Source organism: Camarhynchus parvulus, chromosome 7, assembly GCF_901933205.1.
Source record: "Camarhynchus parvulus chromosome 7, STF_HiC, whole genome shotgun sequence".
In the NCBI taxonomy this organism is placed as follows: Eukaryota; Metazoa; Chordata; class Aves; order Passeriformes; family Thraupidae; genus Camarhynchus; species Camarhynchus parvulus.
The window spans coordinates 26,438,207-26,452,194 of NC_044577.1; the positions used below are offsets into that span (position 1 = coordinate 26,438,207).

General features: G+C 42.4%; 1 protein-coding gene across 16 annotated transcripts in view; it reads right to left on the reverse strand.

The window, feature by feature from the left end:
- Positions 1–13,988, reverse strand: part of CLASP1 (cytoplasmic linker associated protein 1) — a 170,608-nt gene that overhangs the window by 87,365 nt on the left and 69,255 nt on the right. For 12 of the 16 annotated variants that reach the window (XM_030952207.1, XM_030952208.1, XM_030952210.1 and 9 more), the window contains exons 9-11: positions 2,749–2,901; positions 1,721–1,794; positions 968–1,060 (exon numbers count right to left, since the gene is read on the reverse strand). In XM_030952207.1, coding sequence (XP_030808067.1) covers positions 968–1,060; positions 1,721–1,794; positions 2,749–2,901 — 320 coding nt within the window. Of the gene's footprint in view, positions 1–967; positions 1,061–1,720; positions 1,795–2,748; positions 2,902–6,298; positions 6,686–13,988 lie in introns of those variants that run through there. The other 4 variants (XM_030952206.1, XM_030952219.1, XM_030952218.1 and 1 more) reach the window with 3 other exon arrangements.

Below are 13,988 nucleotides of genomic sequence, written 5' to 3' on the forward strand. Positions count from 1 at the left end.
TGACTCTTGTGTTAAAAAGATATCTAGACTTAAAGGGCATGGTTCACACTCAGGTCTGGGTAATAATGACATACCCAGAATGTGTCCACTGATTTCATTAAAACAGTTATCTGGCTATAGCAGAAGGGGAACCTTGACCCCATCAAAATGGGAAATTTCCTATTAATACTACAGGGACCACCATCTCATCCTACACACAATCCTCTGACACCTTCACAGGCCCTCCCATGCACCAGTGCATCTGCACATGGGCTCAATTTCAGCTCCCTGTTACTCAGTACAGAAATAAAATTAAACAGAAGTAAGCTGAATCAGCCCAGTCTGCCACTCAGATCTGTAATACAGGGTTTGACAGACATGGCAAAGCTGCTACACCAGTGATGAAAGTCTACTGTGTAGACAAGACTGTGCATCTATTTGTGTCATGAAAACACAGCTCACCTCAGTAAATAGTATTTGGTCTTGACATGCATATAACATCCAATTTTCGACTTCCACACTTCCCACAGTCATATTTATTTATTCAAAACTTAAGTGTGCAGATTCTTGCTGAATTATTTTACACCTCCCTTTTGCAGAAGTATAAATAAGTTCTCTGTAAGCAAAGTAATTTTCTGCCTTATCAGGTAAGTTTTAAGATATTCTGAGTAAGACTTGACATTTTGATTTTAGCACCTGCTAGAAAATTTCCAGCTTTAAAGCTGGATTTGCTGCACAACTTCCAGTTCAACCTGATGCTGTCTCAACAGACTCTTGTATACCAAATAGTAATTTCCCTCACAAATGTGGCCTAAATTCAGTCTCACAAGGAAACATTTCTCTCAAGTTTGGGGGAACATAACAAGTGCTCACCACTAAAACTACATACCAGCCTTAGTCTGAGGTTTTCTCAGTACCCTCAGTGGGATTAAGCTCAGTGTAGAAAAAGCTTCTATTAATAGAGATCCTATCTAAATTCACTACTTACCGCAGAAACTCTCTGTTCCCAGTCATGTTTATCATCTGATAGGATCTCTCTGATCTTGTTTATGGATTCCTCAAGATCCCGGCTGGAATAAATCTACAAATTGAAATACAGAGTAGCACTGTAATGCAGGATTTACTCCATAAAATCAGATTATTTCCCAACTACATTCTTATGTCCTTTGCACCTCATTGCTTAAACATCATGTGCTAGCCTTGGACACAACTGGCTTTGCACAATGCACAGAATCTACACCCATTGCCTGCAACCAAAAATTCAGAAATTATCACAAGATGATTAAAGGATCTTATTGCATTATTTTTCTGTAGTTCCACAATTTTAAGCAGAATTCCTGCAGCTACTAGTGGCTATATTAGTCAAAACCTACAGAAGATCATGAGTGGACACATGTGCTGTTCAGCTGTCCCAAATATAAAGCTCCAGTGAAGGAGAGGGGATATATGATGCATCTCAGCTATCCAGCTAAATCAGCAAACATGCAGTTTTCACACTCACAACAGCAGTGCTCCCTGAGACACAAATCACCTTTACTGCTTTCAGTTCCCAGAGGGTTTCACATAAACTACTAGCACACCCCACCATTTAAAACCTGCCTCCCTTCAACTTCTAACCTGCTTTCCCCTTAAAGATTTGCCAACATCACAATGAAGCACAATTTGCCAGTGATTAGCATGAGATCCTATATCCACCTTCTGCTTTTTAGTACAGCATGGTTTAACAGCTAACTCTACTTACCTGAACTGTTGGGACATCTTCAAATGCCTTAATGAAGTCTTCCTCATCCACAGCACCTGCTCCCTCTTTGGCTGCTGACACACAAATGGAAAAGCCTTTTCAACCTTATTATCAACAAAAGAATCAATTAAGAAACCACCAGCTATCAAGGCATTTAATCAGGAGAAAGTTCACTACCCATGCAGCCTGGGAGGGCTGCAGATGTAATGAAAGCAGAGGCAGGGAAATTCAATGCTAGGCACTGGTGAGACATTCATGGCATCCTTCAACTCACAGGCACATTAGGGAAGTCATTACAGTAGTCACTCAACAGTTAGGGGACACAGTCTGAAAGATGAAAGGGAATACTTACTTTAATTATATGGGAGACTTTATTTTAAAGGATTTAATCCCATCTATAATAGATGAAGGTGGAGATCTGACAGGTGCACAAACAGACGAACGATAAGGAAGATAAACAGTCTCTGGAATACTAATCAGATTAGAGACTGCCTGATATAGGGAACTTTCTCCCTTTCCCTAGGACACATATAGAATTAGAGCTACATGTAGAATAATTGCTAACATTCAGAATGACTGATCAGAATTCTTTTTGCACCTTCATTACCAGAAATGCCCAAAGGTCTTGAAAGAAAGCCAGTGTGTCGGGTTTGGACTGCAAGGGCTGAAGTGTGGCTATATAGCTTATGTAGCTATAAGCAGCCTCAGTTCAGATAGAGTTGGAACTACAAAGGCAAAAATCTACACACTGGAGCACCAACATGATTTACTCATAGCCCTCAGTGCACAACCACACAGGTGCAACTTCTTACAAAATGCAAAATAAATTATGGGGATGTGGGGATTGCTTGGAGATTCATCCTACCAGACTCTGGTTGTGGCATGCAGAGAACACAGACATAATGACTGCATAGGGAAAAATTTGTTACTGGATTCTGAGGACCAGTCTGGAAGTGCTTGCAAGAAGCTCAGTATGAACACTGTAAATACTTCACAGGCACATCAATTTATGCCGGCTATTGGCTTACTTGAAGACTTGGAGCCCAGAGGTGCAGAGCCAAGTCTGCGGGTAGTGCCCATCCCAACTCTGCGTGAGTTTGCAGGGGCCTTTGAAGATGTAGAGGAGCTGGCTGAGGAAGGTCTGTTCCCATCCACGGAGTCTTCATCATCAAAAATTTTATCTGTCAAAAAAACCACACTCAGCTAAGACCAATGAAGCAAAAGGATGTCCCAAGGAACATGCCTGTGCTATGGCAAACATGCTACATTTTCCAGCCTGCTCTGCCAGCTCCCATCTCAGCAGTGTCCTCATGCTAAAATCCAGTTAATCATGGAATACCACCAGCTCACTGAACCCAGTCCTTCACTACTGCAGCCACTATGTTATAAACCCTTTCAATGAATGCATTCAGATGAAAAGAATGAACTTCAAATCTACAGCAGAAAGATGCAAGCTCCAGAAAATATTTGGGGTGTTGACAGTCTGCAGCTCTCACGTTTATGTCTCCAAGAGCTCTTTTGACATGGACTGCAGTGAGACTAAGACCACAAACAAATCCAAGATCTAGCAGCAACTGCCTGCACCAGACCAAGGATAAACAGTCACCCAGGAAAGTTCACATGGCAACACCCATATTGTTGATGAACCACAGATCATTAATCACAGACCCATCTGGACTACAAATCCCCTTTAACTCTTTAAATTAACACCAGAGATTCCTTACAAGGAAATACAAAAAGTTTCCTCTAATTCATAAAAACATCATTATAAAGTGCATTAAACCCTATAGAACCTTCTGTGTATATCCAACTTCAGCCTCTACCACCAAACGTGAACATAAATTAACTAAAAGTGAATTACAGCTGCTTTGATTCCCAGTCAAGGTTACTTCAATTCCAAAGGACTGCTTATATTGCAGTTTTACACAGATTAGCTAATTCACTTGAAAAAACAGCCTTAGGTTGAAAGGTGACAAAGCAGTTGGGCAGCTGATATAGATGGAACACGTAATTATTGAGGCCAGAAAGCCAGCTCAGCCCCCATCACTCAGCTTCTCCACAGGAACACTTCATTCAAGATTTGAGATCAGCTTCATGCCTGTCCCTCTCCAGCAGCCCAAGGTACACACTCTCCACCAGATTAGGAACATTTCCTTCACAATTTTCACTTGGCAAAAAGTCAAGCAGGTGCTTTAATCCATCCCTGCTCAGGAAAGCATCTGGGAACTTCTAGTAACAAATGCAGGCTCCTAGCGAGACACTAATGAGTGAAATTTAATACAGGCTGAGCTTTCTGAAAGTAAAAAAAAAAACTTGGTAACAGTACAGGCATATTCTTGGGGAGGCAAAACAACAGGAAGAAAAGCCTGTTTTGTTCTCAGCTCAGCCACCTTCAGTTTTCTCTGCCCTAGGCTCTGGCTTATTAGCAGCTGGACACAGGAGGACTGTCACAGATCATCTAAAAACCTACACACCCCATTTTTGATATGCAGCAGTGCACATGATGCCATACTCCAATCACAACTCAATACTAACATGGCAGGTACACAAAAGCATCCAAAACGTGAAAAAAGGTGGACAAGGACATCTCTTCATTTTGATGTTTAAGATGTCTTGAAATATGGGAAAGGGCTAGGGGGAAAAAAGCAACTCTAAAGGAAAGGGGTAAAATAATAACTGTTGTTCTGTTACTGTTATTGTACTGTTATTCAGGAAAAAGTGAACAAGGCAAAAGTGAAAAGAACTTTAACTTAAATACATTTCAGGTCACACAGCTGAAGAGAATATAAACCACAATTAGGATGTGGGCTGTCTCTTTAACACGGTGCCTGAAGGCAGCCATGGAGACCGCGCTATCTCCCTATTGACACCAGTCTTGTTCTGACATCTGTAATTCAAAACTAATTTGAAAAGAGCTCAGGGAACAATCATGAGAATGATTAAAGGATTAGAAAATATGTTTTTAATTCAATTAAATGAAAATTCTCTGTGAGAGATTGTTTGGTCTAGCCAGATTCCTAATAAGTTGCTTGATTATGTTCTGTGTTAACACAGCTACTGAAGATTTATTAACACAGTTTTCCAACGTGATTTATTAATATTGTTTCTCACCTAACAGAAAAATATACAACAAGACAACTGGCTAGAGGTTAAAAACAAATTAAATTCTGAGTTGCCTTTTTAAAATCTCTTCCCCCCTGCTCCCCCGCCCATTTTTTGCAATAATCACAGGGCTGACCCTCTGTGAGGTTAGGAGGTGCATCACCCAGTGAATTCTACCACAGGCAGTTCTTAAAAAAGCAAAACTGAATTTTTTTCCCCCAAGAGACACAGTGTAGTTCAAACAGGAATTATTTCAAAAACACTACTTGGTGTGAGTTGCACCAAGGTCAGGGCAGATCAAAATAGGCTTTAAAACGTGTAATCTCGGAAGCCTCCAGGACAAGGTTTTAGTGATTCAGAAAGACTTGGACAGCCATTCAATCCAAAAACTTCTAAGCAGAACTTGTTCCAGGTGCAATTATTTCAAAAGCTCCTATATAAATATTTAGCAAACTATTATTTGACATGTGCATATTAACAGCCAGAAGAAAATCAGTCATATTTGAAACAAAAGGTACTTTCACTAGTTCATAGCCTCTTTCATCAGGTAATAAAATTCTCCATCAGCTGCATTTCAGACTATCTGGATGCAACCTTAGTTAACTCACTTCCTCTTCTATATGCATTTTTAAAGCCTCAGTCCGCTGAAGGGAGAAGAGGGTGTGGTTTCCTATTTCAGATAATAAATCAAAACTAAAAAAATCCAGATATTAAAAGCATTGCACTCCTGTAGTATTTTAGCAACTAAACAGACTATAATTTCTTTCTTAAACAGGCTTTTCTGAGCATTAGCAAAAAAAAACAACACTCCAAAAATCAAACCAGCCCACCCACAGTTCTGGGGATGACTGGATTACGATCGCATCTTCCTGCTCATTAAGTCTGCAAACTAAGCATTACATATTTATCAAACCAGAATATCTCTTCAATAACCCAACAGCATTTTCTCATCGAGCAGTGCAGAATGACAGCACCACGTTCAGAACTGCACATCAAGTCTGCCAGCAGCACGTGTGCAGAACAGAAAGAGAAACAAAGAACAGAAAGGAACCTGGACACAGGAGTACAGAAAAGAACAGAAAACCAAGCTACTATACATTATTGTTACAAAACCCTTTTTTTTCTTTGCCACCCATTGATTCCTGCTCACAATAATCATTTGAACTAGGATCATATTTTTCAGCATATCTGCAAATGGCAAATTCAGCATGGGTGTAACTCTCAGGACACCAGCTGAGGTGCACTGAAGCAGAATCGGTGCCCCACTCTAACATTAAATAACCATTGACATTCTCCCATCACAAGACACCCCCAGTGCTCTTTTATAAGAACCTTACAGTACTGTCAAAGACATGCCCTTATAAAAGAGGCCTTTGTCTGCTCGCCACTCTGCTGCCTCAGAGACAGAGAGAAGACTATCTGCTTTACGTTTTTCAATTCCTTTACATTATTTAAGAAGAAGAGAAAATTGCTTACAAGTACATATCCTTCTGCAAATAAGCTTCCTCAACATTCCTTCATATTTTCCATAGCGTGCCCAGATGTAAGAGTGCTTCACGGAGCGCCGCGGCTTTCAGTCCACAACATAATCAATCACTGCCCCTCGGATTCATTAAGCATGCTGTCTTCACACGTGGATTTAAACAGCCATGGCCTCTGTCCTCTCTCTCTACGGCTGCAGATCTGCACAATTGCTATTAGCAACACCCATTTCAGCCCAGGAAACTTGGGTTCACTTCTAGGGAGGAAATTCCCAACTAGCGTGGGGAAGCCAGGACAAATAATCCGGGATGAAGATGAGCTGAGTGAGCCTGGCTCGGCTGCCTTGCACTAGGAGCCAGCCTGACTTTATCCCCTGGGAAGCGCTAACAGGAGCATCTCAACAGCTGTCATCATTTGTCCATGACGAATAAATTTAGTCATTATTCATTTTAAAACGTAACCCCTTCAGGTCTGGCCAAGGTGAAAAGTGGGGAGAAGAGGCTGCTACTCAGGAACCACGGTAAACAAGGGCCAGCACTTCCCTTGCCTCAACACCAGCCTGGGACCTTTTAAAGCAGAGTCTCAAATGTCCTTTCCAATGAAAAAAGATGCTTTCTGGCTTTTAAAAACTTTAGGATGTCAAATTCAAATCTTTTAGTTATTTGTTTGTAAGCTTTAGAGAAGACAGCTACTCTGTAGTGATGACAGACTGGAAAGAGAGCTTTCCATCACATCTGTTCCTCACAAAGATGCCCCACTATGGTCTTCAGATTCCACTCTGTAAAGGACCAAACTTGTCCTGGGCCCACTGTGCCCACTCATCATTTGTTCCCTTTCCAAGCATCAGAGCAGCTAAAACAGGCAGGATGGGTACCTCTTGCATGAATCACCTGCAACACTCTCAGAAGAATCCTCTTTTGGGCGCAGATGGAAGTGGGTGACACCAGAGGAACCTGCCTCCCCACCATTCCCATGGCATGCTCCATCAGGTAGCTGCTAAAGCTGACAAACATTACAGCATTTCCAGATTCCATGCTCAATCCCCACTAGGCGGACAAAGCCCAGCTCCCTGAAGATCTGAGAGCCCTTTACAAGCCAAGAACACACACCAGCAAAACTACCAATGCTAAAGGAAACAGGTTGTGTTCCTCTTTAATCCTTTCTGCCAGGCACAAGTCCATGAGCACTGGACCATACTTTTGAGACAGACACCCCTTTGACATCTGAGCTCATGCCCTCCCCCCAGGGCAGCATCTGGCACCCCCATCTCCAGCTGTGACTTCTGCTGTCGCCCTCTGTTGGGTGTCCAAGCGAGATAGCTTCAGCTGAGGTTAGAAGCCTCTTCCCATTAGCACACGTGAAACCCATGCATGGCTTAGCTGCAAGCCTGTCCAACTCCAACATAGGTGTTGTAGAGGTTTCTCCAGGAGAATGCGTTTATAAACCCACTAAAGATAAAGGAATGTGCATATGCTCCTCAGCAGATTAAGCATTTAAAAACAAAGGAATGGCAGCTACAGGCATGTGTCCATGGGCACAGCACATCATTAAGGTTTCCTGCTTGGCCACCTCCCAGTGTCCCAGCTCCTCTCCCTGGCTCCAGACACAGCTCCTCCTTCCCACCCTCCACACCAGGCAGTGTTTTGCACCTAAAAAGCCATCCACTTGGCCTCAGTGACCCTGGTCAGTCCTGCCAATGCCACCTGCCCCCCTCTCTCCCATCATATCCAGTTATCCCAGCTTGACGCAGTCACCAGCCCCAGTCCCAGCCCACCCCTGCTGCTGCCTCCTGGCACTATGTGCTGAACCACCTCATCTCCTTCACAACTGGCTTTGGAGTCCCAAAAACCTGGCTTCAGCATGAACTGCTCCAGGGGCTGAACAATGACAAGGACATGCATATCACCCAGAACCTTGGCTTTTTTTCTCATATCTCACATATATCACCCTATTTAAACTACAATCCACATCATTATGGGTGGGAGTTTTTCTGAATAAGGTTTAAACAATGCAAGTCTAGTCAATGTATTTATGGCAATAATACATACAATAAACAACACATCTGCCATTAGCCACAGGTAAGGTGGTGCTTAGAGACCCAGGCCAAGAATGTCAGGCCAGGCAGGTGCAAAATGCTTTTTGCTTTAATAATTCTTAAACACCATGTGGTTTTCTTTAATCCCAAATGCTTCCGTTTTCCTTCCTTAGCAAGGAAAGCTACCACCTTGGCTGGTGCCTCATTCTGTCTAATCACTACCTAATTAATCTAATAGGTCTTCAACTTTCTTATCACAAAGGAAAAGAAAAATCCTCAAAGAAGTAGCACCTGGAATTGTCTTCTGCTCCAAATACATTGTATTTACATATGCTGTTGTTCTAATACACATACTGCTTAGACCCAAGCACCCAACTACAGCAATTTCAGAGTATTTGCCATCCCTCTGCAAGCAGAACATTTAGGCATAGAAATCCTTTAAAAAGCACATTCCTGTTAGTGAGGAACCCTATATTTATTAAACCCATATCAGTATGATAAAATTAACTTTACCAAACTGGTATGAGGAAATTGTTGCACACTTTGACCTGACCACATCCAACCCCAGACTAGGCAGACACAATATGCAAATGGAAAGTAAATTCCAACTTCAATCTGCAAGAATAAGCAATAGCCCAGCAACATCCAAAATCTGCTCTCAGGGACTGGCCTGCTAATTCAAACAAAATCGTCCTGCAGAAGACTGATCTGAAATCATGCAGCTTATGATGATTTAAGTTACTTTTCTGAGGGACATTAAAAATTTCAATCCTGGAATCAGATTACTCCAATTTAAGATGTAGCCATGATAGATGGCTGTGAGCATGATTGAGAACAGGAGTATTAAAGACTTGAAAACAAGAGACAAATAAAAAGGATTTAATGAGCCTGTTTACTTCAGAACTTTTTTAACCATAATGTTGACAGTAATAATGCCATCATGTCAACAAGTCACAGCATGCCCCCTCTAATAGCATCTATGAGCACTAGCACAACTAAAGAGTATAACAAATAAAAGTTTTAAGAAACTTCTGTTCATGAAACTAACACACCTGGAAATGGGAGTTTTTAAAAGTTAGTGAAACTGTCACTTAGCCAGTTTTCAGCCATATGAAAGCCTCCATTAGCTTTAAGTTGATTTAGAAAAGAGGTAGTACAAATGTTACATTCCTATCAGCTTTATTAAATTAAATATCAATAGCACACAACATAATAACTATGATACTGAGGGAAAGAGCACCAGCTCAAACAACCAAAACAATTCACAAAAGCATCAAATATTGAAATAAATTCATTAAGAGCTAGGATTTATAAGTTTCACCAATTACTTTACTACAGTTCATACAGACAGCTAAAGAAGAATCAAACACCCATGTGTGAGGAGCTGCACAGACACAGCCTTTACCCCATAATGATTTTTTAAAAATTCAGTAACTGAGAGACAGACACAGACATGTACATAAGGCAAAATCAAAGTGGAGAAGAGACAGAGATAAGGATTTACTTTCCTCAAAGTAATCCTTGGAAATACAATATTCCCACAGTGCTTTTTCCAGCCAGCCACACAGCCTGCCCCCAGACCTCAAGAGCACCAGGAAATCCACAGTGCGTACCTTGGAAGAACACACCCACCCCAAAAGCCCATGCATGCATTTACATAAAGTTTCAATCTAAAGAGCAAAAGCAGCTTCTCCCTGCCCTGCACTTACCCCTGGGGTTTCCCAGAGGTTGCTCATTACGCCTTGTGGGGCACCCCTCCATTCCCTGCCAGGCTGTCCACCCATCTCCCCAGCCTTCACAAACACCCCAGCTATTTCAGAGCCTCTAACACACTCCACACCAGGGTGTTGCTGCTGTGGCTTTCCCTGCTGACTGTGCCAGGGGGTGCTGCCCCAGTTCTGTTCTGGACCCTTGAAAATACCCTTTAAATTGCATTGCCTTATTACTCCCTCCTCACTGTGCTCTCATTAGCATAATCTTCAGAGATAAAAGAGACAAAGTGGGTCCCTGAGCCCGAGAGATACCAATCAGTGAGAAAGGCTGTGGATGGAGGATGGCTCAGGGAGATCTTTTAGAGTCAGAAAACATCTTTTGACAGAACTACAGGAATGAGCCTTGTCACAGAATCCTGTCATACGCAAACTGCAGATTTCACTATTTCCCACTTTAATATTAATCCTCTGTGCTGCACTGCAGTGGCAATGTTAAGATTTTGCCTCAGCCTTACTGAAGTTTAATTATTTATGCAAATAATTATATAAAAGAAAGTGAATTCTTCTACCTTCATTCGCAAGACAGAAAAATTCCATTCTGCTGAGGCAGAGGAACTCCCTCAGGCACCAGTTCCATATGCACACATAGCAGGGATGTGACAGGTTAAAGAGCAATCCATGAACCTTCCTCTCCTTGCTCTCACCTCCATCTCTGCATTTGCTGGAAAACTTATGGCAACAGCCTGGGCTCCCTGTGTTTGCAGCAAGCCAACGTGAGGATTCAGGCAGCAAAGGGGGCATCAGCATCACCCAGCTGCTAGTCACCCACACTACATCCAGCACCCCAGGCAACAGCCTCCTTTGCCAGGTCTGTGATCAGCTTTGCACAGCATTCACTTTAAAAATTATATAAATGTAACTAAAAGGCCAAGCCTTTCAACAAGAGCAAGAAGTATTTGTTGTTATTTTAATGTGTGAGTAAACTGAGACAGAGCTGAGGGAAATTCTCAGGGTGTGAAGACTCCAGGGCATTGCCAGAATCTAGATTAAGCTCCATTCCTGAACAGTTTTTTGTACTGGTCTCTTTCTCTTCCTCCTACTAAAGATGCAAGGAGTGCCACAAATGTTTTCTTATTTTCCCAATATTATCTTCAAACCTGTTCTATGCATATTCAAAAAAGGACATTAGCAAATGGGTTGGGAAAGGTAGAAGTAACATCATATATTAGAATCAACATATTAGAAATAAAAATTTTAATTTCGTTGTTCTTACACGTTGCTTGAAGCTTACCCACACCTGAAACTGAGTTCTCTGTATTTCTCAGGGCTGGCACTACAGGAAAACAGCAACCAAGATTAAACCAAGCTCCCAGGGAGACACCTGCTGGCAGCAGCCTGGGGTTTATTTGCCGAAACCTGAAGGAACAAGGAGATACCTGTGGAATCAGGAGGTGATATTTTGTCTTACCTGGACTGCCTATACCCCATGGAACTCAATTAGCAGGCATACCAACAATCTGAAGCCTTCCAATGGACAGTGTTTTTCAGCAGTGACTGGCAGGAGCCCCATGAGCAGACAGGGCAGGTGACTCCAGCCCCACAGCCAGGTCCAGATTTCCAGCTATTTGCACCATCTGCTGCCATGACATCACAGGGTGAGGCACTTCTCCAGCCTGCACTCCCCAGTTGGCATTCCCTGCACAGATCCTTCTGCCTCCTCGGGCAATAATGACCAGTGCAGCTCACCTCGATGCTGACTGCCCCAACACCATCATCATTAGCACAAGGAAATTGCAGTTTCTACTGTTAGTACTTATCACTTCTTGAGGGGATGCTCACTCTCAACACACAGAACACCGAGATGTAAAGCACTGACAAGGAGCACACAGAGCTGTTTTTGGAACGAAAGAGCATCCTGACGTTTCTAGGACAAAGCACTGTTACAAAAAAAGGCAAAGGCATCTTATTGCCTCCAGTTACACAGAGCTCACTGGGGGAAACAGAAATGCTGCAGATCCCACTTCCAGCCACCACAGAACATCTGCAGAGCCTGCTAATGCACCAAGTCCTGCAGAAGAAAGCTTTCTAGAGATATCGACAAGGAGATAAAAATGCCAAGCTGCAGCCTTGTTTCCTTTTGGGTTATTTCTCAGAGGATGGCTGGGTTGGTGAAGCTAAGCCAGTAAACTGAGCTGGAGGGATCTGGGGTAGCTGCAGAACCAGCCTTTTCCAGGACCTTCATTTATGTTTATTTGCAATCATTAACAGGGACATGTTGCCCAGCACCTCCTGTGAGATGGTGGGGCATCCTAAACTTTCCAAGCAGCCACCTCTGAGCCAAGAAACAAAATAGGTGCAGTTATCCCAGAACAGTGAAGGAAAAAACAAGGCTGTCAGCCTACAGCCTGTATAGCCACAGAAAACAAGAGCCTTCTGTCCCAAGGCATTCTGTCTGGTTAAAGGCTAATGCAAGAACATGGGTACCGCACTGGCAAAAACTGCACAGTGTTACACACATCAGCGACTCCTATCCAGAATGCCTGGCCTGATGCATAATTAATGTACTTTAATTAGATGACCATTTAAAATACTGTCAAATGCTCACTGGGCAATAATCATGAGATAAGAATGTCTTAGACTGAAGGCAGTTGAGACAAAAGAAAAACCATAGGGAAAACTATGGAACAACTCCCCAGCCTACACGCCTTTTGAGAAAATTACCAACTAGTAAAACAGGCATGACCAGCATGATAACCAGGAATTTCTACCATAAATAAATGCTTCATCTTTATAAAGATGCATATTACTACAGACTGTTAAGACACATACACAAGCAAAGTGTACAGACAAGTTCTGTTTATTTAAGAATAATCCAGAGATGAATTTTATGATCCAGGCCATGCTCTATAGCCAGAAATGGTTACCAAACAGTGGTCTGAGATGCCTCTGAGCTCCTGCCACAATGACTACTACTAAGAGTTGGCTCTGTGATCTCCACTGCAGCTGTCAGCCAAGGAAGGGGATGGGGAACCAGACGTGATGCTGACACTTCTCTGGAGTATTCAGCAGCGCTGCCTGCCTGCCACAGCGCTCTCCTGATGCACTAGAAAGCACAAGCTTCTGCCTACTCCTAACTAATAAAAGCAGGACTTGGGAACATTCCTGTCTCCCCACCACTTCAGTGCAGCTCCCTGAGAGCAAGCAGAGCCTTTGAGAAACTGCTTCAGCACCAGTACACCAGGCCAACGTTTGCAGCCCATGCCAGCCTTTGCAATGTCTGCATGAGCACATTCAACTACAACCAGAGCTTAGAGCAGCAGCTCCTTAGAGCTGGGGAGAAATACCCATTCCCCACTCACATCACACTCATTTTGGCAAACACTGGCAGAGGGAAGCAATGGCTTCCTGACAATCAAGCACATTTGGTTTTTAACACCAGTGTCTTAAAGAGAATAAACACAGAAAATGAAAAGCTAGCATTTCACTATTCTCAGGATCATTGCAGAAAAATCTTACTGTATTTATTATGATCACTCAAGACCAGTGACTCCAAAGGTAGCATTGAAAATGTCTGGGGTTTTTTTAAGATGCAAAAACAAACACTAGTGAGTAATATGAAAAAGGTTTTACTTTTAGTGAAAAAATGCTTGTTCAGTAATTTTTAGAATATATGTTTCACTGGCAATAACTTATAATACTACTCTGCACAGATTTGCATATGATCTAGATAGGATTAGTTCCACTTTTTTGACATAGTGGGAACAAAGGCCAAGTACACATGAGGAAGCTGACTGCAGGTGGTGCAGGAAAGTCAGAATTAGAGCGAATGCCAGAAGATGTATCAGAGTATTGGATTTCCTTTATTTAATCACCATCACGTTAGGCTAAATTCTGATTCCAGCTCTATACATTTGGGATGGAGATGAATCCAAAAGCA